This window comes from Coloeus monedula (assembly GCF_965178545.1).
Source record: "Coloeus monedula genome assembly, chromosome: 1".
Classification (NCBI taxonomy): Eukaryota; Metazoa; Chordata; class Aves; order Passeriformes; family Corvidae; genus Coloeus; species Coloeus monedula.
Window position 1 is genome coordinate 53,037,253 of NC_138781.1, and position 23,136 is coordinate 53,060,388.

The 23,136-nt window shown below is 43.1% G+C and overlaps 2 protein-coding genes across 5 annotated transcripts in view; one reads left to right on the forward strand and one right to left on the reverse strand.

The window, feature by feature from the left end:
- The window catches only part of BLVRA (biliverdin reductase A), a 35,493-nt gene extending 31,241 nt beyond the window's left edge, over window positions 1-4,252 (reverse strand). Inside the window, exon 1 of one of the 3 annotated variants that reach the window (XM_082287866.1) lies at window positions 4,166-4,252. In XM_082287866.1, coding sequence (XP_082143992.1) covers window positions 4,166-4,234 — 69 coding nt within the window. In that variant the 5' untranslated portion in view covers window positions 4,235-4,252. Of the gene's footprint in view, window positions 1-1,251; window positions 1,388-4,056 lie in introns of those variants that run through there. The other 2 variants (XM_082287869.1, XM_082287867.1) reach the window with 2 other exon arrangements.
- Window positions 4,253-6,521: 2,269 nt separating this feature from the next.
- The window catches only part of COA1 (cytochrome c oxidase assembly factor 1), a 53,234-nt gene continuing 36,619 nt past the window's right edge, over window positions 6,522-23,136 (forward strand). Inside the window, exons 1-3 of one of the 2 annotated variants that reach the window (XM_082287915.1) lie at window positions 6,522-6,572; window positions 7,100-7,216; window positions 12,556-12,636. The gene's annotated coding sequence lies outside the window, so the exon portion shown is untranslated. The remainder of the gene's footprint in view (window positions 6,573-7,099; window positions 7,217-12,555; window positions 12,637-23,136) is intronic. The other variant, XM_082287916.1, reaches the window with a different exon arrangement.

A 23,136-nucleotide genomic window follows, 5' to 3' on the forward strand; every position in this document is an offset into this window, starting at 1 on the left:
AAGAAAATTTAAAATATTTTACTATTAATTATTGTTATATTAATAATATTTAATTATTAATAATTATTATCTAAGTGGCATGCACTGTTTGTGACAGTTTTTAGTAGGACTTTAACTAAGGCTTTTTTATATATGCTGAAAATTATTAAAATATTAACCCATTGCTCTTTATATTACTAAGATTAAACTTCAAGTTGGATTTATGTTATTGAAACAGATTTGTCTTAATTTTCTCATTTATTGACACAAATGACAGAAAGATGTTCAAACACTATGTTATTGATTTTTGGCACAATGTAATTCTGCGTTCACATCTGTAACCAGAGATACAAGAGCTGAAAGACTACCTTTATTCCACAAAAATTAATTTGACAAGTCAATGCAAGGAATTGGACAAACATTATTTCACACAAAATTAGTTCAATAAACTGTTGTCCTAATTAACACTCGTTGCTTGGGGTTTAACAAGCTCTAACACAAAAGCTCAGAAGGATGCCAGGAGATAGATAAAGGCTGAGCTTGCCTTTTCACTGTGTGTAGATTGAGCCTTGATGCATCTTTTTTCTTTTTTTTAGCTAGAGGTGATAGCTGTGACTAGAACGTAAAGCAATTATTAATAAAGTTAATGTGTTTTATACACGGATTCTGTACCACATCTGAGAACATAAGAATCACCTTTCTCCCACCAAAAGCTGTCTGAAATATGGCCCCACCACATCCCTTTATAAAAGGAATATATTCTCACTCACTTTACACATGGGTAAACTGAGGTAACTTAATGGCCTGGTGTTTCAGAAGGGAGCATCAAGTAACTACGGTAAACATGGATTTTCACAGGATTTGAAGGAAGCTCAGCACTTCTCAAAAGAAGTCCAGTTTTAGGAACATTTTACATGACCTCTCACCATACAGTGCCCAGGCCACTCGAAGATGCTACTTGGCTACTTCCACATCATTTACAGACTAGTACTCTGCTTCACTGCAACCTGGATATTATTTCACACAAAGGGCTTTTCCCTTTTTTTCCTTCCTTTCTGTTCCCCCCTCCCCAAGTAGTGGCCCGGCCCCTCTGGTGTGGAGGGTTTCTTTGGAGCAGCTAGGACAACGTGACTTGCAGGACTCCCCCAATCCTCCACAACCGAGGGGGAAACGCCGGTGGCCAGCAATCCTGGAGAGGCGAGGAACGGAAAACGAAAGCCCTGCTTCCAAGTCCTAATTACAGTTAGCAGGGATTAAGTAATAACCACTAACCTCTTCAGCTCACAGAGGAGAAACGTGGTCCCGTTTAATTCTCCTCTGCTCCCTGCAGCTTCTTCTTATACAACGCTCCGCAGCTCCGGCATATCAGCGCCCGCACGCCCTATCGCTGTCGCGGCGGCAACACCCCCTCGGCCAGGAATCCAATAAGGCACTGCAGGGGCGGGCTGAAGCCAGAGGCAGCTGGAGCAGGCGCTGAGGCTGGGAGCTTTCACTCCGGTAACACCCAGAAAGCTGCACGTGGCCAGCAAGGGGCTGGCAGCTCCCCGGGAACCTGGGAAAGACACCCCCACCTCCCCCTCAGTTGAGCTCGTGCAGGGGTCACTCTGATGTAGGGTTTCGGAATTGATAAGCTACATATCAATAAACCCCGTTTATTTGCTTAATAGGCTTCAGTAGCTGTAGCTGTTGAGAAAGAATAGAAAAAAGGAATTTGGGATTATATATCTGTTGAAATCAGTCACAATGGAATGCTGAATTAACAGACCACAAGGATGTTTGGCAGAATGCCCAAGATAGGGCCAGAAGGAGGAATAAACAGGGACAACTCATCAGTCAAAAGTCCCAACTGGGTGAAAGGTGGTTTTGGCAGGGGGAGAATGAAAACACTGACTCACAGCCCACGGAGTCTAGAAATCCACTGACTCGAGGAGGAAGAAAGTGAGCATGCAGAGTATTAACATAAGTAAGAGAATCACTTAACCAGTAGAATCACAGAATATTCTGAGTTGGAAGGGACCCACAAGGATCGCGATGTCCAACTCTGAAATGAAAGGCCCATATGGGGATTGAGCCTACAACCTTGGTCTTATCAGCACCATGCTCTGACCAAGCTGAGCTAAAGAAGATATAATACTAATTAATGAGAGAACTATGCAACTTGTAGCCAATGAATACTGATACTTTTGTTTGCTAAAACATATAAATAATGTAAAGTTTTGATGATAGGGAGCTAGCCTTTTGTGGGTTACCACCTAGCTCCTTACTTTGCACAAACTAGAATAAAGAAATAGAGATTCCTCTCCTCGGTGTGTGAATTGACACTGCACACCAGGGAAGGAGCTCACGTGAGGGACAACAACCCCAGCCAGGCACTCCCAGAGCTCACTCATGCAATGGTTTGCAGACACTGCTACATCAGCAGTGCTTTTGTCTACCCAGCTGCAGCCATAGGGTTTATGTTGCTGGATGAATCTGTGCTCAGGAAATTGGGAGTTTCAAGAGCACCAAGTGGTAAAGAAATCACTCTGTGCCTGGCTTTGCCCAAGCAGGAGGCATGCAGAGAGCAGCTATTAGGACAGCCCAGGCCAGGTGTTAGACAAGCTCTTACTCAAGACTATTTGCCTCCCTTTCAACTGGGATTGCTTCCTGGCAGGCAACATACTATGCTTAAGCACTAGCTTTTCCTAGGAAATACACCTATTACACAGATCTTACTCTCAGCCTCTTTACTTGCCATTTCTTATCTACATGCAACAGGACTTTCAGGGGGTTGGAAGATAAAAGCCTGTGCGGGTATAGCTACTTCCCTGAAGGCCAGTAGTTCCTGCAATAAACAGTGAGGATGGTCTGAATTCCATAGATCTTTCTACACCATGCTGATGGTGGGCATCCATACAGTGGAACCTAAAGCTGTGTTACATTGGGACTACAGGTACAAAGGATAAAATTCTGTACCCTGTCATCTCAAACATAAAGTAAAATACCTCTGGAGAACCTTTTTTTGTTTTGCACACAAGTGTGCTCAAGTCAACCTGTTTCTGGTAAATCTTGTAGTGTGCTGTGTAAAGTAGTCATACCAGAAAAAGCCCATCTTCCCAAAGAAATTAAAAATTCAATGCATCTCTGGATTCCTTAAATTCTTTATTCTAAAATTCTGCAGGTTGGGATTTTGAGACTAACACGCCCTTCTTTCCATATTTTCTCACTTCTGACCTGTTAACTTCCTCATCAGAAAGATTACAGGAACTCACTTGGCCTCCTCCCAGCCACATTTTGTTTGTCAGGGTCACATTTCCTGAGCCAGTTATAAAGTTTCAACTATTGCAAAACATCCGTGGGCTAACATAGCTTCAACTGCACATAAGGTTTGTGATGACATTACTATGCTGGTTGTTTCAAATAAGTTATAAGGTGTTTCAAAACTCATTCCATCCCCTCTCAAACACATTGTATTACCATAGGCTAAAGCACAAATTATACCTCAGCAGCTTTAATTACAATTGTTACACAACTGAAATAAGGAGGAGCTCCAGAAAGTAACTGAAAAATCATATACAAAAGTAATAAAAAGGAAGATTAAGGTCCGAAGGTCTTCAGCAAATGTGTGGTATTACACAAAGGAGGATTGGCAGACCAGGAGATACAATATTTAAACATATACATCATGAGTTCAACATACAGCACAGTTAATGACTAGTATGTGACTGTATGCTTAGCATAAATTAATGAATCAATTAGCACGTGATAGGAGACTGTAATGCATAACAGAACATATGAAAGAATGCATATGGGAGTGATTAGAGGCAGATGTAACTCAGAGCCCTTGGATTCAGTAACCATGCTCCTATTTGTACAGCCACATGATCTACAGGATGTGGGACCTGTTCAATTTCATCACTAATCTTGTCAAAAGAAAAAAAAAAGAAAAAAAAAAAAAGAAAAACCCACCTACTTTCCAAAGGGATCAGGTCCCAAAACCAGATGGAAGTGGCACAACACACAGCCAAGCAGGAGGGCACAGCTGCCTCTTTCCACCACACCTGTAGTTAGGTTAGCTTAAACCAGTCCTGTACCTACCTGCTGTTTGACCCCTCTATACAGGGATACTTGAGCTCCGTCTGCCAAAGGATTGTTTATTTATTCAGGCAGCTAGATAAAAACCCCAACATTTAAATGAGCTCCAGACCTGGACAAGATGGGGGCTGGGAGTGGTTCCTCCAGTGGTGGAACAAGATATGGGCTCTGAAGGAGTCATTTGTGGCTGTGAGATGAGTGGCCAGCATGAGCTGGGTCCCCAGGGTGGTGACAGCAAATAGCCCCCAGCATGGACATAGTAATACCAGTCTCTTACACCAGCTGTCTCTCTTTCCATATGGAAATAGCAGAGAGGGTATCTATAAATAATAAGTACCTTTCAGTACCAATAAAGCTTCACCAAAATTGGAAGGGTATTACACAGCTTTCATCATTGCAAAATTACCAGGATAAAGGGCCAGCGGGAGTAGTTAGGGTAACACAGGCATAGCTGGGAACTGAAGACAAGACTTTTGGCACAAAATCTTTCTTCAGGTCTGAAATGTATGAAATAGATTTTTCAGAGAGTAATTAGATATGTAGGAGTCAGACCACCCTGAAGGTAAAGGCAACCAATTTTCACAAAGAAGGGACAGTAGTAGAAAGGCAGGGCAGGATGAGAGAAAGAATTTTAAAAACCTGCAGCTTTGCATACAAAACAGTCTCTTAACAGGGCTTCTTAGGAGTGTAAGAATAAGTGGGCCGTTCACTCCCTTTTTTGTTCTGTATTTCTCGTTGTCTCTTTTTTTGGTCATATCTGCACGTCCTTTTGTTCTGCTGATTGTCTTTCCATACCATGTTTCTCCCTACTCTCACCTTCCACAATGCCAGTGCTGTTACAAGTCCTAGAAAGCAGATGTTTTAATTAACTTCAGCTACAATGTAGCAACCTCTCACTTGTCAATATTTTGTCAGGAACAACTAAGCAAAGCAATAATGTAATCAGCTCCTGCTGGTAGAAATTGACTGGAAACTACTGGAAGCTTGCCATGGGAAGAAACAGTTTTATTTGGAAGAATGAAATAGTAGATAGTATTCCACTAAATCACAACAGTAAGGCAAAAGGTGTAAATAAGCAGCTGGAAGCTACTTGGATAACAGAACAAACTGGCTTGGCAACAGCCCTGAGAATAATGCCTGACTCAACTCCTCAGCTAGGAAGCACATACAATAAATATCAAAGCAGGTAGGATGCACTAAGGAACAGCAGCAGAACACACTCTGACGTTATAGGTACACTCATCATTTAATTTCAGATGAATCAAAACCATGAGCCAAGGCGTGGGATCATGTAATCCAGCAGTGCTCACACACACACTTTACAAATGCCACAGCCTAAGTGCTGAGCTCAGGGACAGTACTGGACAGCTTGCTTAAATAAACTCCAACAGGGACACCAGCTTACACGGAACAATGGAGATGGATAAATCTGGAATGAAGAAGATGAGCTAAAGACAGCAGTGATTAAATTAAATATTAATATCTCTGTGTGGAATCAGATGGCCAGATTAGATCCAGAATTTTCTTTGGGGACTGCTGGACAGACACTGTTGGTTTTTTCAATTTTATTTGACTGCACAAGAATGATTTTATGGTGTTCCTTGGATCAGGGCTTGTCCTGGAAAAAATAATAACAAAACACCACAAAAGAAAGCAGATCCCTGGCAGCAAACTCAGGTGTGGTCTGGATGACCAGTGTGGAGCTGAGAGGATGTGGATTGTGGGGAAGCCAGTTCAGCAGCACTGGCTGGGGACTGCACCTGTCTCTTCACAGGCTTCCTGCAACTCACCATGCAGCCGAGGCCATGGTTACGGGACACCTGCCACCTCCAGTGGGGCATAGACCGAGAAAACCCTCAACCCTGCCATTGAGAAGAGGGACCCTTGGAAAATGCTGCTTGAGGCACAGCCAGCCCCAGCACTGCCATGACATGATACCACAATATAAGAAAATATTAAGCTAGTGAAGAGTGTCCAAAGAAGGGCAACCAAGATGGCAAAGGGCATGGGGGGGAAGCCATGTGAGAAGCAGCTGGGGTCACTTGGTCAGTACAACCTGGAGGAGACTGAGGGGAGACCTCATCAGAGTCTACAATTTCCTCGTGATGAGGAGCGACAGACACTAATCTCTTTTCTCTGGTGATATGACCCGAGGGAATGGCCTGGAATTTTATCCGGGGAGGTTTAGGTTGGGTATTAGAAAAAGGTTCTTCCCCCAGAGGGTGGCTGGGCACTGGAACAGGCTCCCCAGGGAAGTGGTCATAGCACCAAGCCTGACAGAGTTCAAGAAGCACCTGGACAACGCTCTCAGGCACGTGGGCTTTTGGGGCTGTCCTGTGCAGGGCCACGAGCTGCACCCGATGGTCCCTGCGGGTCCCTTCCGACTCAGGAGACGGTGTCACACCCGCGGCTCCCCCGCGCCGTTCCCAGCGCCTGCCGCCAGCGCCCCCTGCCGCGCCCCGCCGGCACCGCAGCAATGGCGGCCCCCACGGCGCCCGCGTGACTCCGACGCCGCCGCCGTGAGTGGGGTCGGGCAGCGAGCCCGGGGCACGGCCAGGGCGGGCCCCGCCGCCGCTCCCGCCGGCACCGCCGCACCCCAGCGAGCCCCGCTGCCCCTCCCGGCGGGCTCGGCCTGGCGCAAAACGGCGGCAGGGGGCGGTCGGGGCCTGGCGGGGGCGGCAAAGGGCGCGGGAGGGGGTTCGTGCGCGGGGAGTCTCGTCGGGGTTCCGGCCACGGCAGCGCCGCAGTGATTCGGGGAGCGGCGGGCGCCTGCAAAGGCGGCGGGGGTCAAACCAGGGGCACTGAGCGGTGGCATCTCGGCGAGGGCAGCAGTGCCGTGAGGCGAGTAGGGGCTTGCTCAGTGACCCCGAGAGCCTGAACACATTTCCCTTCGGGCCCTGTTAATGGTAATTGCACTTGAGATACGTCTCGGCCGCCTTCAGAAGAGGGGTGCAAGGCAAATTTATCTAGCAAGCTACAAAGAAAGCCTGATACACAGAGAATAATCAGAAAAGTGGCAGAAAACATCTCTTGTTGCTTAAAACAGGCACAGGCCCACGGTGCTCTGTTCTGTGGGGAACTCGGTGGCAGGAGCACAGCCAGAGGAAATGTGAAGAGGTAGGGCGAACATAAAGCAAGTTGGTTGCAGTAACTCATCCACATGGTAAGGAATCTACAGTCAGATTTACTTTGTTATTCAGGTACAGCTTGTGAAGCGACCAGGTTATCTTGAGCAGGTTTCATGTTCAAACACTGCTATGTTTCTTCATAAAAATTGGAACTTTCCTGTTTAAGTCTGCTGTGATCACTGAAGGGAACAAGATTTCCCCTACCCCTTCTTATTAGTGAGGCTAGGTGCTCCTGCTTTCCAGCCTAGTTGGTTTCTTTCTGCTCATTCACATGAACTCTTTAAGTGCAAGAAGAGAGCATGTAACATGAAGAGTGGCCTGGGTTGCTTCTTTTAGAGCCAGTTTTTGACGAATTGAAGTGTTGAAACAAATTTTAAAAACCCCTAATCCAGCCTCAAAGGCTGGAGTAATAGCAGGCTGCGGCAGCAAGGTGGCCCTGTTCCACCGCCCAGCTGAACATCGTGCTGTGTACCTCTTGCATCAGGCTTAGGGATCAGCTGGCTTTTTAAAAGTTGGTTTTTCCAGTGCATCAAGGCTTTCTGGACATGGCAGGCACTGCAGCTGCACAGTCCAGCAGTAGGATGGGAAAAGTGGCATGAGGACCCCCGTTCCAGCAGCAACTCCTCAGACCTGCACTTAAATCCAGTGTTAAACTGCAACTACTCTTTGTTTTGAGTCTAAGCTTTGACTCAAATTTGAACAGTAAACCGATGTTTCATGGTGTGTCAAGGGTTCTCAAACTTGACTGGGGGTGTGGTAGAAAAAGATGCATGCATGTTGACAGATAACAAAATACTGCCTTCCTGCCTAGAGATCCTTTTGTGCTAGTTAAGACTTGGCAAAAGTTGCTGCCCTCACTATCTCAACTTAATTATTTAAGTGCTGAAATATCCCACATCAGCCAAATTCCATTAAACACAAAGTGCAAAGAAAAGTTATCTTAAATAAGCAACATACCAATTGTAAAGTTGTTGCATTTATTCCACCGAGGAAGAAAGGATTCTCATCAAGAGGGTGGTGAAGAAGTTAGCTAAACTTAATGTGTCATTTTTTTGTTAGATGAGCTTTAACTTAGACTACTGTAAATTGAATGAAAAAACATGAAGAAGGGAGATAAGGAGCTTTTGGGATTAAAAATAGAAATAAACCCCAAAGCCTTCATTACTGTCGTACAGCTTTTTCTGAGTAGTACTTTGCCCTTGCAGTTCAGAAATTAATGAAGTGTGCTTGGATTATTGCTGAGTGTATTTTACTTCAAAGCTGGTTATTCCCCAGAAGTCAGAGGCTTTGCATGTCTGTTAATACAGTACTTTCCAGGCCACTTTTCTAATACAAACTTCGGGGGTTTGACTCAGTGCCAGAGGAGCAAAATAACATCCTTACCTTTGCAGCTGTGACCACAACATAAAATCAAGCAGGAAGAAGAGTTGATGCTGGGGGTTGTTTTCGCTACACTTAAGGCACTTAGGAGCTGGAGCTCACACAAAGAGATGGGCCCACGCACACCCTCCCTAAGCAACGTGGCTGTTAGGGCACTTGGCCTTTCTTTTATACCTGGCCCAGTTTAGCCAGCACAGGTGAATGCAGCTTATCTGTTGAACAGCACAAGTCCCTCTATGTGGGCATTGCTGTCACACAGCAGCTTCCCCCATTTGCCTGTGCTGCCTTACCCAGGCTGCAGCACAGTCTTTGGAGCAGCTCTGAGGACGGTTTGGTGGCAGCCCAGCTTGCGGTTGTTCTGAGAATTAGGAGGAGGCTCTAGACACAGATCTGAAGGCTGGCTGCATCAGCTCTAGACAACTTTTTTGTGTAGACCTCTCTGCTTGTCCCAGCTGTACAAGTGCCACTGAAACAGAAGTCAACAAGTGATGTGTGTGAATACCTATTTTGAAATGCTTGCATATTCAAGCAAGTGGGAGGGGAGAGGGGGAAGAAAGGCACTTAGCTGGATTTTTCTATTTCTCTGTACTGCTGTTAGTGACTCAGTGTACAGTTTTGAGCTGTGATTTTGCATAACTGAGGAGGTTGCAGAAAAAGGCTATATTATGTCTCAGTTTCTGGAAGGAGCAGTTACGTGACCATCAGGCTAGTATGGGAGCTAACCTCTTGAAGATGCAGTTTTACTTTTTTCTTCTCAGTATATTGTAAGGAATAAAAAGTTCTTGAGAGTATACTTCTGAAAAGTTACCTGAAACACAGGAGTACTGGAATATGTTAGTAAAATTTTGAGTTATCAGTTCAGCATTACTTCTTAGTCTTTTCCCTGTTGTGAGCCACTTGAAAAAGCATCACCAGGTACTTTATACTGACATTTGTCTTTTAGCATGTTTCAGGCATCCTTTCTGGTATAAGAATGTCTTAAGTGACGGAATACTTTCATATGCTGTGGTGCAGTGGTGGTTTTTTAACAACTGCACAGCAGTAATAGCAGTTGAATTTAACCACCCCCACCCCCTTTTCCCAGGGCAGAGTAATTTGCTTTTCTTGGTGTTTAAGTGTTTTCACTAGGTGTTTGCATAGCATACCACCACCTAAAATACATAGTCCCTGTTTCCTGAGCTGTCTCAGAGTACTCTGCATATCTTCAGTACACAGCAGATAATAGGGACTTTGCCCTGCCTTTCTTACCCCTCCCTACACCAAATAAAAAGTCAATCCTGCTATTAATATGATCACTACACTAAACATAGTAAACTCAATTATCCATTGCATCAAAATGTATTCTGCCATCATGTTATTAGACCTCTTATAGATCCAAACTGGAGGCAGTGAACAGGGAATGTTTTCTTTTTTCCTATCTGTGCTTTGAAGATTGACTTCGTAAGCTTCTCCCATTAACTAACGAAGAGATAGAAATCTTCCACATCCCTGTGTGCCTTCTCCAGATGTGGATTAAGTTCATTAATGGCAACAGTAATCTCCCAGACTGTCTGACAGGTGGTGATCTGTGCACCAGCACTAGTGCAGATTCTCACTTTGATGATGTTAAATAAGTGAGTGGCAAGAGCCTGGGCTTGAAGCAGATTATCTCCATGTACTGCACTTTGACTTGAACATGAAGTTTTCAGCTGGATCACCAGAGGCTGCACCACCAGTGAATGCTCAACACTCTCCACAACTCATAGGTGGGAAAGTCTGTGAGGGCAGGCAAGAGCCAACCTAAACAAACCACATGCTCAGAACCCATAGTAGGAACACAGCCCTCAGCATCAGGTATTTTCATTCGCAGACTCATGCTTATTCCTGATATAGACATAGCCAGCAGTAATTCTAAGAATCCAGTCTAGCATTAAAATAGTTAAAATTGACATATTGAACTCCCCGAGAAGGAAGACCCATAAGAAATGGGAATGAATATCTATAGGGAACCTTGATCCAGCAGAAGTTTAATGGAGTCCCAAAGACCTCACACCACTCCTTTTCAGTCCTTTAGCACTCTACAACAGTCCCTACAACTGGTTATGTGGTATTGGTGAGCACCACAAATTGAAGGTGTAAACACAGAATGATCCACCAAGATCTGGACTATTTGAAAAGACACAGTCATCTGAACAACATTCATTTTAATGTAACATGAGAGATCCATTACCTGAGGCTTGGAAATGTATGTAGGGTACCTGGCAGGTAGGAGAAAATGAAAAGGTACTCCGAGTACACAGGCATTTGTGGATACAGAGTGACTAAACTGCCAAATGATAGTTCAGTTTGGCAGGTTATAAGTAAGTAGGAATGCAAGTCTTGCCAGAGATAAAAATAAATATATTTGCCCTGTTCATGGCATAAGAGAACCACAAAAGAAGTTTTAACATTAAAACCAGGCACAAAAACATAAGTTAAAAGGTTAGAGAACTGCAAGAACTTGCTCTGGAAAGCATGTGAGATGAGTGATTAGGATTCATTTGATAGGTTTAGAGGAAATTCAGGTACTTTCCATACAGGTGCAGGTTTTTTAGAGATTGCTGCTGGGCTGCTGTTCAGCCTGATTGGGAAAAAAGCATAAACCAGTAGGAAAAAGCCAGGTAAAAAGTCAAGGATCATGTAGATGGACACACAGAGAGGCGAACAAGTCATGAAATACCTTATTTAGCAGGATAGGGTATTTTCCTGATGTCTAAAAATGAAGAACAGTATTATCTTGAAAATCCTTCATGTCTTGTCAGCAAAATGCAGACAATGCTTAGTCTTATGTATAGCCTTGCTTACTCTGATCTCTGGTATAATTTTCTTCTGGCCCCTCCATGAAATTGAAACCTCTTCAGAATACGTAGTTAGCATCTCTTCAGTGGCCTTCCCTGTAAGTACCCATGCCAAGAAGCTGACAGAATGATTTTTCCTCTGTACTGCCTGCTCACCATTGTCTCCAGTCATAATAAAGACAGACTTTGGAGAAGCATTTGCCATATTTGGTGGTACTGGTTGTCCAGTAAGTATCTTATTAATGAACATTCTGAGGAAAGAGACGCAGCCTACCTGTTTACACGAGTGACACAGCACTGTTTTTGTATGACTTAAGTATCACACATTTAACTTCTAGTCAATAAAATCTTTAAGCTTGAATTTTTGCCTTGGCACCTTAATACCATCTCTCCTTAGGATCCCGAGAGCAGCAACATGGTGTAGGTCATACACCAACAGATTTTGACTACTGAGTTTAGATGGAAGAATGATGTTGCTTATTCCAGTAGGACTGGAAAGCAACTGTCAACACTTAGAACTACAATGTGAGCTGCATGTGAGTTATTAGAACTTAATCCTGGCATCCAGGAACATTTCCTTGGATTCTACTGGACACATACATTTGTGGGCACAGCTGTACAAGCACTGAGAGAGAAAACTACGAGCCTACGTGCTTCAGAGCCTGCACTACAGTTAAAAACATACAGCATGCTAGCACAAGTGAAAGGGAGAGCTGCTATGTGCAACTTGATCATTACATTTGGTCTACCAGTTACATAGACACAAAACTGCTCTACAAGTGCTGGTTTGCTGTAGTACAACATTTCTACACGTAGCATGATTAGAGAGCCCACCTTAACAAATGCTTTAGAATAAATAGTGCTTCTAAGTTTTCCTGTGCTGAGTAGGAGTACATTAAGAGGATGGAAGCCGTCACAGACCACTTGGAAAAGGGTAATTAATAGCTTACCAAGAGCCCCATACACACCACATAACAGTCTTCAATCCTTATCAAAAACAAAAATGTATCAAAATCTGAAACCTAGAACATTTTCACTTAGTTTCCTACCTAAAGTAGCTGTAGGCTCCTGCTTTAAAGTGACTCTTCTTAATACTAGAAGCTCACAGGTACCTTCTCTCAAATTTTGGTGTCTCTCCCTTGCTATTTTTTTTAACCTTTCTTCTTTGAGCCTCACAGGTGCAAAGCTTTCAGTTGAATTAACTCTGCCTTATCCAGAAGTGGTGAAGAACATGTTTCTCTGAATCTTAATCTTGCTAGGTATGAAAGACTAATGCTTAAAAATATAAGTTGCCTGAATTTCTGTTACTTTGGGAGTTTGGGGGTTTGGTTGGTTAGTTTGTTTTGATTTGTATCTCTAGTCAGAATTCCACAGAATTCTGAGTAATGAGTTGAACTCCAGGGGTGTACACTGTTAAACACAGGATGTTTGCTTCCCATGTTTATTACAAAATCTACAGTGATTTCCACACAGCTTCCATTTAATTGGAGTTTTGCCATCAACTTAAATAGGTAGCTCAGGTCCAAGTTCATTAACAGAATGGAAAGGTTTACTCCAAGTGTGGGATATAGTAGAAATATTAGAAGTGGAGCAGTTGCCTTTATATGGTGACCATGCCTGAGCTTGATGAGGTTATTTCCTGAACCTAAACTATAAACAAGGAGCTGTGCAAAGTTGCAAACCTGCGTATGGGATGCATCTGCTGGAAATTATGACAAAAACTAACAATCTTCACCTCACTGAAGTCAGTGAAAGATTTTCTGTACTTGATTTGAGCCAGGATTTTGTTGTAGGCACTTACACTTTAACTTTGCAGGAATTAATGCACACTGCACAGTAAATACCTCTGAAAAATGTCTTAGCTCCTCTCCTCCCCGATTCTCCCTTTTTCTTTAGGCTGAGTTCTAAATTGGTTTTCTAAACCTTTTCTATCTCCATTCCCCTTTTTCAATCAGAAACTCAACAGATATCCTTTCAGCATTCTGCTTGAGCAACACCAATGGCATCACTTTTACACTGTATTAATCATGATGCACAATAGTATGATGTCTTCCATCAGAATTTCAAAGCACTTAACAAATATTAAGTATTGTGTCTCTGTGAGGTATGTAAGTAATTAATTTTATAAGTCAATGCCATTTAAAGGAGAGAGAAGGGTGGATTCTCATCTTAGTGCATAGACTCTTACTCGTTTACAGTTATTTTCTTCCTGGGTGTCTAGACCTGAAATAAGTTCCTTATGCAGCTTTTGTAATGGTCTCAGTAACAGGAACATTTGTGAAGCTGAACTGCAAGACTCCTCTCGTGTTTCCATTATGTGAAAGCACATCCTCTCAAATTCATTGTCAAATGTAATTGTGGTAAATCAAGTCAGTAGAGAAGACAGGTGAAGAATTTGAGATTTAAGCTCCAGCCCTGCCTTCACTTCATCAGAACAGGTGTTCCTAAACTTTTGGTGTCCTATGTTTGTTTTTGTGCAGGTAGCAAAGGACTTCCTAGATGCTGCAGGCTTCCTTTTCCCAGACGCATTTACTCTTTGCACCTGGAAATCACATTAGGCAGATTTTGAGGGCTTCATAAATTTGTCTGGGCTTTCCAGATATGTGATAGCTGTAGAGAGCAGACACTTCTGAACTGGTTGCTGCATGCCTGGAAACTCTGGGTGTCAGCACTGTGAGCACACACAGCAGTTACAGGACATGAAGCCCCTCACAGAAGCAGCTCTGTGTGTGTGCTGTGCTGACCAGCCATGCATATGAAGTGCAACACATCAGAAACAGCAGACTTGATGTAGACATATCATGCAGCTACTAAGGCTGTGCAGTCAGCCCCATGCTTTCATGGGGGAACTACACAGTTATTTGCATATAGATTATACATCCCCTGCTCCTGTGTGTTGCAGCTGCTGCATATGTACACAGCTTTTTCTACCCATGAAATCCTCTGCAGACCTATGGGATTTCTACTGCTCTAGTTTGTACCCTGATATACACACTCCTCCAAAGAACAGGACCCTTACTTGTTCCACTTCTTTCAATTCCCCCTTCCCTTCTAATAATAAGTTCTTGCAGTTAAGACGGTTCTTCCATGAGACACCCTCAGACAATTTCAGTTTGCACAGAAGAGAGGTGGCAGTCCCCAGTCCTTTTTCCATCCCCAGGAGTCCTTGGTCTTGGTAATTCTGCTGCTTACCATGCTGGCTCTGACATGTTGGATCTCTTCATTAGCTGCTTTGACCTATTAGCCTGGAAGAAAAACAGCAGAAAGATTGGCAGCTTTCTCTGGCATAGTGAGGTAAATAGCTGACTACATGACAGATGTGACGTAGAGGATTTGCCAGTGATACCAAGCTGTGAGGTGTGGAAGGAAGTGATGACACTTGGCAGGCTTGAGAGGTAAGCCTGTGTGAAACTCATGAAGTCCAACAAGGCCAAGCGCAAGGTGCTGCAGATGGGTTGGGGCAATCCCAAGCACAAGCAGACTGGGCAGAAAATGGATCGAGAGCAGCCTTGGGGAGGAGCTGGGGGTGTTGGTTGATGAGAAGCTTGACAATTGTACTTGGCAAGCTTGCAGCCCAGAAATCCAATTGTGTCCTGGGCTGCATCCAAAGCAGTGTGGCCAGCAGGGCCAGGGAGGGAATTCTGCCCCTCTGCTCTGCTCTCATGAGACTGTTTGTAGAGTGCTTTGTCCAGCATAAGAAGGACATGGACCTGTTAGAACAGATCCAGAGGAGGGCTACAAAGATGCTCAGAGGGCTGGAGCACCTCTCCTGTGAAGACAGGCTGAGAGAGCTGGGGGTGTTCTGCCTAGAGAAGAGAAGACTCCAGGGAGACCCTGGAGCAGCCTTCCTGTACCTAAAGGGGACCTTAAAAAGCTGGAGAGGGACTTTTTACAAGAGCCTGTGATGATACGACAGAGAGGAATAGTTTTAAACTGAGAGTAGGTTTACATCAGATATTAGGAAGAAATTCTTTACTGTATGTTGAGGCATTGGAACAGGTTGTCCAGAGGGATGCCCCATCCCTGAAAATATTCAAGCCCAGATTGGATGGGTCTTGAGAATCCTGATCTAGTGGGTAGCATCCCTGGCCATTGCAGGGGGTTTGGAACTGGACGATCTTTGAAGTCCCTTCCAACCCAAACGTTTTCTGTGATTCTGTGATCAGGGGAGTATGGAGCTGTTGCATGTGCAGCTGGGAGGATGGCAAAGAGACTGAGAGACCTGACCTCTCACTTTTGCAAGTGACTAGTTAGATCAACTTAGCTGCCTGTGAAGTGGTAATTTGATTTGCTTCTTTTACAGAGCAGAGGTCCTACATTGCCTCTTTTTCTCTTCTTCCTGGAGATGTCATTCAGTCTGGGAAAACTTGAGTGGATTCACAGTTTTTCATCACACCACCACATAAGAATCATATATTTGGAAGGATTATCAAGGATTTTTTACACTGTTTACCTACAGGCATTTGCCTTTAAACTTTCTCCCATATGTTTCTGTGGCCTCACACCAGTTGGGTTGTTTTTCACTGCTATTCATATGCTGGAGGCTAAAACCATTGCTGTAATCATGTTCATAAACCTCTGTGATTTTTAAACATGCTTATTCTGATTCTATGTTATCCTCAAAAAAACCTTTGAATCCATTGTCTTCCTCTAGTGAATTAGTTTCAAAATTGTACCTAAAGCTAAATACACCTCCCATGTTGTGTGGAAACTGCTTTGAAATTAAACAGAAATTTGAGAAGCTTCTGTTGGCTGCCTCAGAGAGTGTCAAGCACATGAAATATTCCTCCCACCCCCCTGGAAAATTAGGAAATAAATAAAGAAATAATCTTTTTTTTCCCCTACTCCCTAACTTCCAGCTAGATTTGAACTGGAAGAGCAGAAAATCACACCGTGATGAAATTCTGATTTTTCTTCAGTATTATTTGAGAAATGAGGGAAGACTTCAGTGCATTAATAAAGCAGTTTAGACACCCGTCTGCCACAGTGGTGGAGCTCAGAAGATCAAAAGAACATTCTCATCTGCTTGACACACACACACTCAGTGTTCATTCATTAATGGCATACTTTTAACGTAGGTTATAACTGTACACATCGTACAACAAAGCAGTGCTATGAAGTTCCCTGTCCCTAGGGAACAGAAGGAACAGAAAAAATAGTCAGGTTGATTAAAGCATTCTCAGCAGCTGAGAACATCCCTAACACTGACAGGTTTTACTGTGAACTTTGAAAGGGTGGAGAGAATAACTGCACACCACCATCTTCATTTGATGGTATTGTTCAGAATGAATCCCCCACTGGTAGAATAATCCCCGATAAAAGGCATTCTAGCTTTCAGAAGTCATGCACTCAAAGCATACACAGTGGGGGGATGTTGTAGTATCAGTGCTCCATAAAATATGCACAAATTTGTTTGGGGTTGCCCATCTGTTTTGGTGACAAAAAGCGAAGGTCTAGATATGTATGTCGTAAACCAAATATGACCCATTTCAGGTTCTGACGTAAGAGAGAGTTCGTCCTTCCCTGACAGAGGAAAGAGACAAAACCCATTGTGTTTTTCCAGATACTTATTCCATAGGGTCTCTAGTCTAAAGACCTAAACTTATCTGGAAAGCAAAAAGCCCGTGGTGGGGGGGGATTGGAACTAGACAAGCTTTAAGGTCCCTTCCTACGCAAACCATTCTATGATTCTATGATTTGCTTATTGGTTTTGCAATTTTAGAAAATAAATTATCTCACCTCTAGTTTAGGAAAATCCCAGTTGTAATGAGGTTAACTAGGTGGATTCCAGATCACGCTCATTCCTTGCATGGTAGCATTGACTTAGTGGCAGATCACCAGAAATTAATCTGGCCCTTTCTCTCCGTGAAAGTGAAAGTGTGTTAGGCAGGCATTTCAGCATGCAGGGTAATGTGCCTTTGGATCTTACACAGCTAATCCTCTTTATACTTTGCTGACTGTAACCTGCTTAGTCTTACATGAAATGTATTCGTCATCTTTTCCTGAGCCTGGTCCAAAAGCCTGTTGAAGTCAGTGGAAAGAGTCCAGATATTTTTTCAGTAGTTTTGGAGCTGACTCTATATGAACAGCTGGTGTATCACTGAGTCTTCTAGTTGAAAGACAAGGAAAATAAGCAGCACCAAACCACATTGGACTCAGTGCTGTATTAAATATATAAATGAAAGTAATGTGAAACTTGTAAAACCAGACTGGACAAAACACTCTGAAACATGCTGCAGGGTACAGTCTAATGCTAGCAGGGGAATAAGTTAGCTATTTAATGATTTCTTTTCCATAGCTTTTACTTTTCCACATATTCTGTAATGTAACAGTACTTTTTTCTCCTTGGGCAAATAGCTGTCAGACAGCAGCACTGGAATGAGAACATATGTAGTGTTTGCTTTTATCTTACATTACAAAAGAAGTATGAATACCTTGTGTTATTCCAAGTATAAAATTACAGGTGTCAAATCATTTGGTGCTTTAAATGCTGTGCCAGAAAAGTAATCCAGTAAAAATAAGCTATGTCCTGTCAAAGCTGAGCAGTTAATATTGTTATTACAATTTCTTGCATGGCTCCAGCGGTGTGAGGTGGCCCAAAACAAGTGTAAGAGACCAGGAAGAAACTTGCCTGGAATCACCAAGAGCATAAAAAGACAGGAGGATGGAAATGAGGTAAACCTAATGGCCCAAAGTGAGAATCTGCCTTATCTGATTTACAGTTGGTTTGAGCTTTAAAAATGCTGTTAAACAAAACCTGGTTAACATCTTAGGGGCTGATTCTTACCTAGAGATCCCAAAGAGTTAAATTAAAGAGTGATTTGTGCTTGGTTCTGGGTAAGTATGTGGTTGACCCTCTGTCCTAAGGAGTGTACTATTTAAAAAGTAGAAGAATATTTAGCTGAAAAGGTTGAAGAATTTTATCATCTCTGCATTACAGGTGGGAGTGCAAAACAGTGGTGAGGAAGTTTTGGCTGGATTAAACAGCTGGGGTCTGAATTGTCTGTGGCAGAGAACCCCTATGTCCTGTCAAGTGCTTTTCAAACAAGGCCGTCCATACCTAACTGTGGTATGGATGTGAAGTTGTGAGTGATTGTATGTGGTGAAGTTTGCTGCAGACCTGAAGTGAAATAGGAGATACAAGAGCAGGTCATAGCAGAGCACAACATGAGGTTTTGGTATGTGAATTTCTCCTCAAAAGATCATGAAGAGCCACACACACTTCATGCAACTTTTGGAAATTAGGTTAATACTTTTGTTGTCCATTTCACAAAAGCTGGGATGGAAGAAATTTTATATAGTAGATTATGTCTACTAGGGGGCAGAAGAATCACTGTGTTTAATACTCTTTCAGGACTTCAGAGCTACAGTGAAACCTGGACAGAGACGCCTGATTTGCTAAATTGAGAACATGCTGCTTCAGTCAGTATGGATGTTAGGAAGCTAATTAAAGGACATAGCAGCTGACAAGTGAATCTTTAATCCCTGTCAAATCCCTTAAGTTTATCACCAGTGTGAAGTAGTTCATATAAAAAAGAAACTTTTACTCCTGAATTTACGTGTTTCCAGATGAGATGTGTTTACTTTCATGGTAATGATCAGAACACATTTTACTTAAAATTTTCAGGATGAATATTGGCTGCCTTGGAAATTACTCCCCAAATCCCAGCTCTCTTCCCCTACTTCTTGAAAACCATGGGAGTCATATTCGTTGTCCACACTGGTATTTTAAGTAAGTGGCATGAAGGGTGTGTCAGGCTGCATAGTATGCTGCTGAACAGCAGACCAAATCCTGGTGCTTAGAGGCTGCAGTTGTGCTAAAAGGTCAGAAACACCAAGGACATGTAGTGCACCAAAACTTGCCCATCCTGAGATAGTCAGGAACAGTCACATGTGTTGATTTACAGAAAAACTTAGTTTGGTTCCTCTTTTTTTTTTTCTTTGCAAACCACATGCTCTTGCTGAATGTAAATATCTCATGCCGCAATGATTAAGTCCATTTTAGGTTCGTTTCCATTAATCTGTGAAAAGACTGTGCGAAAACCCAGAATCAGCTCCGAAGGATAAATTGTGGGGGTTTTTTTTTAATTTCTGAAAAAAAGAACTCTGCAGTAGGTTGTCAGTTAGTACATCAAAGGATGCATCTAGTGTACCTCGGTATGCTGTAACGTGAGCTATTTGTTCAGTAGTTAGCTCTAGTTAACTAACATGACTATTCATTCTAAAATAAGCACTCAGGCAGTGTTTGCTCCCAGGCAAATACTTGTTCTGCTACAGTTCTTTCTCAGCTCAGCTGCCTCTGATCCCCTTTGTAAGTGCCGAAGTTGTTAGCCTTTGTAGTCATGAGAGTTAATTACCACTCATTTTGTTCACTTTTCTGCATGGCCAAAAGCTTTTATGTCTTTTACATGATTCGGGAGTGGAAAGACTCGCCTGCATTAAGGGACTGTTTCTTATGCAATATGTGATTAATAGTTGCCAAGAAGTGGTCTGCCACATGTGCGCTGGCAGGTTGGCGGCTGTGCAGCTGCGCTACTAATTACATGGCTGGGCTGGTTAAGCACGGTGCATCTGATGGTGGAGATAGGCTCCAGGGCCCCGCAGGAGATCGAGGGGATGTGGTGGCTAGATGTGGAATCTGGGGACAAATGGGATGGATCTGCTGGGGATGAAGTCTGGACATGTGGAGAGAACACCTAGGAGCCATAATACGAGGCAGTGAGTAAGGAGCAGAGGAAGAAGTTAATAGCAGGCTAAAGCAATTCGTGTAGCAATCAGCTGTGCACAGCATGACCCTTTGGTATTGGGCTGGACTCCCTTAGTTTTGGGAGTGTTTGTGTAGTAGGAGAGGAGCATATATTATTGTTTAGTTTTCATATCGGTCCAAGAAAACTAGGTTTATCTCCCGGCCCAAAAGCATTGTCCCCACAGAAGTGAATATTCAAACACAGTGTTCTTTAGAGGTTGTGTCCTGCAGTAGCAGGAAGCTCAGCAGAGCCCACATACTTTTAGTATCTCTAAGTGCTGGTGTTTTTCCCTTGAATTATGTTTTTCCTTTTCAGCTAAATAAACCATAGCAAAAAACATTTCATTGTGTGCTAAGATATTCTCAAGTGCTCTTGTTTCCAAGGGTGACTTTACTGGGGGCAGCGATGCAGTCTCAGAACAGAGCTCTTACGTGTCCCAGTTACGGAATTACTTCCCGTGCTGCTGACAGCTTGATTTGTGAAAGAAAAAAGAATAGCAAAACAAAACCCACAGCCTGTGCAACAGAGAAAAACACAGACTTGCTGTGCTTTAGAGAAAGTGTCAAACACAAACATTTCAAAGGAGGAAAGCTTCTAGTCTTCATGTACATGATAAAAATATTTTTAAAAGGATAAGTCACATAACTGTAACTATTTTTAAGGTTTAAAAGTTTCCTGTTTAATACCTGTGGGATAAGTCTGTGCAGCTAGCTGGAGGCCAATTTTAACCTTGACCATTGAAATCTGTTGACCTGTGGTTTGGTACAGAGCTGGCCATTGTTGTTTTTTTCCTGCTTTGAAATAAGGGATATCTGGGAAACCTCTAGCACCGCCCACCCCTCCCCCCTCCCAAACCCCAAAAAATCCACGTCTAACTGTGTGCTAGACCTGCTTAGCTTAGCTGCTAAGTGTTGCAAAGTAGCCAGATATTGAAAATGCTGCTAATCGAGCAGATGTCAGACTTAGAAACTCATCGTTATGCCTTTATACTGAATCTGGTAGATACTAAGAGGACTTTAAGTGCATGTGTAATTACAGAGCTGTTTTGTTCTGGTTTGAGACTAAGCAGTAGTTATAGAAAAAGAAAACTGAAGTGTTCTGCAGTTGAGCAAGCAATTTTATTTCTAAAGCAAAGTCTCATGCACTACAGGACTCATGATTCATAAATCTGGTGCTAAAGGAAGCTGTGTCTTGATTTGCAGCTTATAAAAACAGGATTTTGCTAATAAATGTGTTCTTCAGAATTACAGACCAGCGGATTCTTAAATGCAGAGCTCATGGCTTTGTCTTGAACAGTAGCCTCCTATGATTACTGCGTACTGTGTTTTTATGATAGGTGAGACAGCTTCTTCCTGGCCACTTATTTATGTCACCATTAAATGAAGAAAAGGAATTGGGATGACCTAGTCTGGAGGGGGTAAAGCAAACTGCAAAGCACTGCCATTGGTGAAACAAACTTGCTTTAAGCACATTCTCTAGTTAGTCTGAGTCATCGGTCATCAGTTATATTTGTTCTCTTCTTCCTCCATCTTTCCCTGAGCTGTATTATAAAGCAGTTCTGTGACTGGAATCAGGGTGCACTGTGTGTGAGTGGTCCTGAGAGCAGGTGGGGATGAGGACTGTGGGGAGGGACTGAGCCAAGGCATGGAGAGACAAGCAGAGCCCAGTTTGCAAGAGCTGCTTGAGTAAAGTGCTGTAAGGAGAGTTCTGGAAGGATGTATCCAACCGTGGATAAGCCATGCATTAGTCCAGCAACTTCCTTGGTGCCTGTTCCCTGTACTGCCTGTTCTACCTCCCATCCCTGGAGTTGCCCCTGTTGCTTCCTCCTGATGCAGGCTTTGGTCCCGGACTGGGTATTCCTCTCCCTGTCATTGTCCCATCCTCAGATGTTCACAGTTGCTCACAGTGCATAATTTTTCCTAAAGTCAGCCAAATATACAGTTTTGAGGATGCACTTCTAGCATGTGCTGAGCTCAGAAATATGCCTTCACCAATTTAATACCCTTATAAGAACATGTCAGAAATGTTTTCTTTTCTTAGCATGTCTGTATACACATGTATGTTCATCTCTGTGTCTATCCCATTATTAACAGTGAGCATTAAGTGCAGGTATCAGGGATGAAAGGACTGTAAAATTTCCATGCTGTCTGCCCAAACAGCACACTGGCTTCAAAAAGAATGCTCAGATGTTTATGAAAGCCAGACTGAGTGATGATGATGATGATGATGTCTCTATGTGGGGGAAAACACTCATTTCTCAACTGGCAAACTTTTTTGAAACTCAGAAATGTTTGCTATCTGATATGCAGTGTTTCAGATTTGTGATTCCATTTTTCTGCTCTGTTAGAACAGCATGTAGATTGAGCAAAACAAAGTGATATGACAAAACGTTTTGATATCTTGTCCTAATTCAAGAGAGGGTTTCTCCCCTCTCCATGGGAGAGAGCTGGTTGTCAGCCTGGGCTGAGGCTGCAGCAACCCCAGTTTTTGTGACAGTAGCTGTGTCATTGGTTTTGTTCTTCCATAGAACCATGGGACGAGAGCAGAACCAGGGGTGGCATTAGGGTGGCAAATCTGTAGATTGAAGAATACAAATTCAGTTGAGTGTTGGTTATGCTATTGACCAAGTTCATCCAATTGCATTTATGTTGAGCAACACCCAGAGCCTGCTGGAGCCAGTGGAAGTTTTGCCATCAGCTTCCCTGAGGAGTAGGATTTTGCTGGTTGTTTAAATTAGCCGTATCTTCATGGGAGCATATGAGAGCAAATGCAAAGGTCTGGAATTGAAGAAGCCAGTAAGCAGCTTTATGCACTTTGTTACGCAGGTAAAAGCTGAGACAGCAAAACCCATCTGCTAAGCTTTCAACACATCTCTATAAACCCTATGTTAGGGTAAGAGTATTCTTTCCTATTTTATTTATGGCCTTGGCTGCCCGAATGAGTGCATCTGGAGCTCAGATGTCTGATGCCCTTATTGTAAATTAGTTAACTTGAAAAACTGCACACACTGTC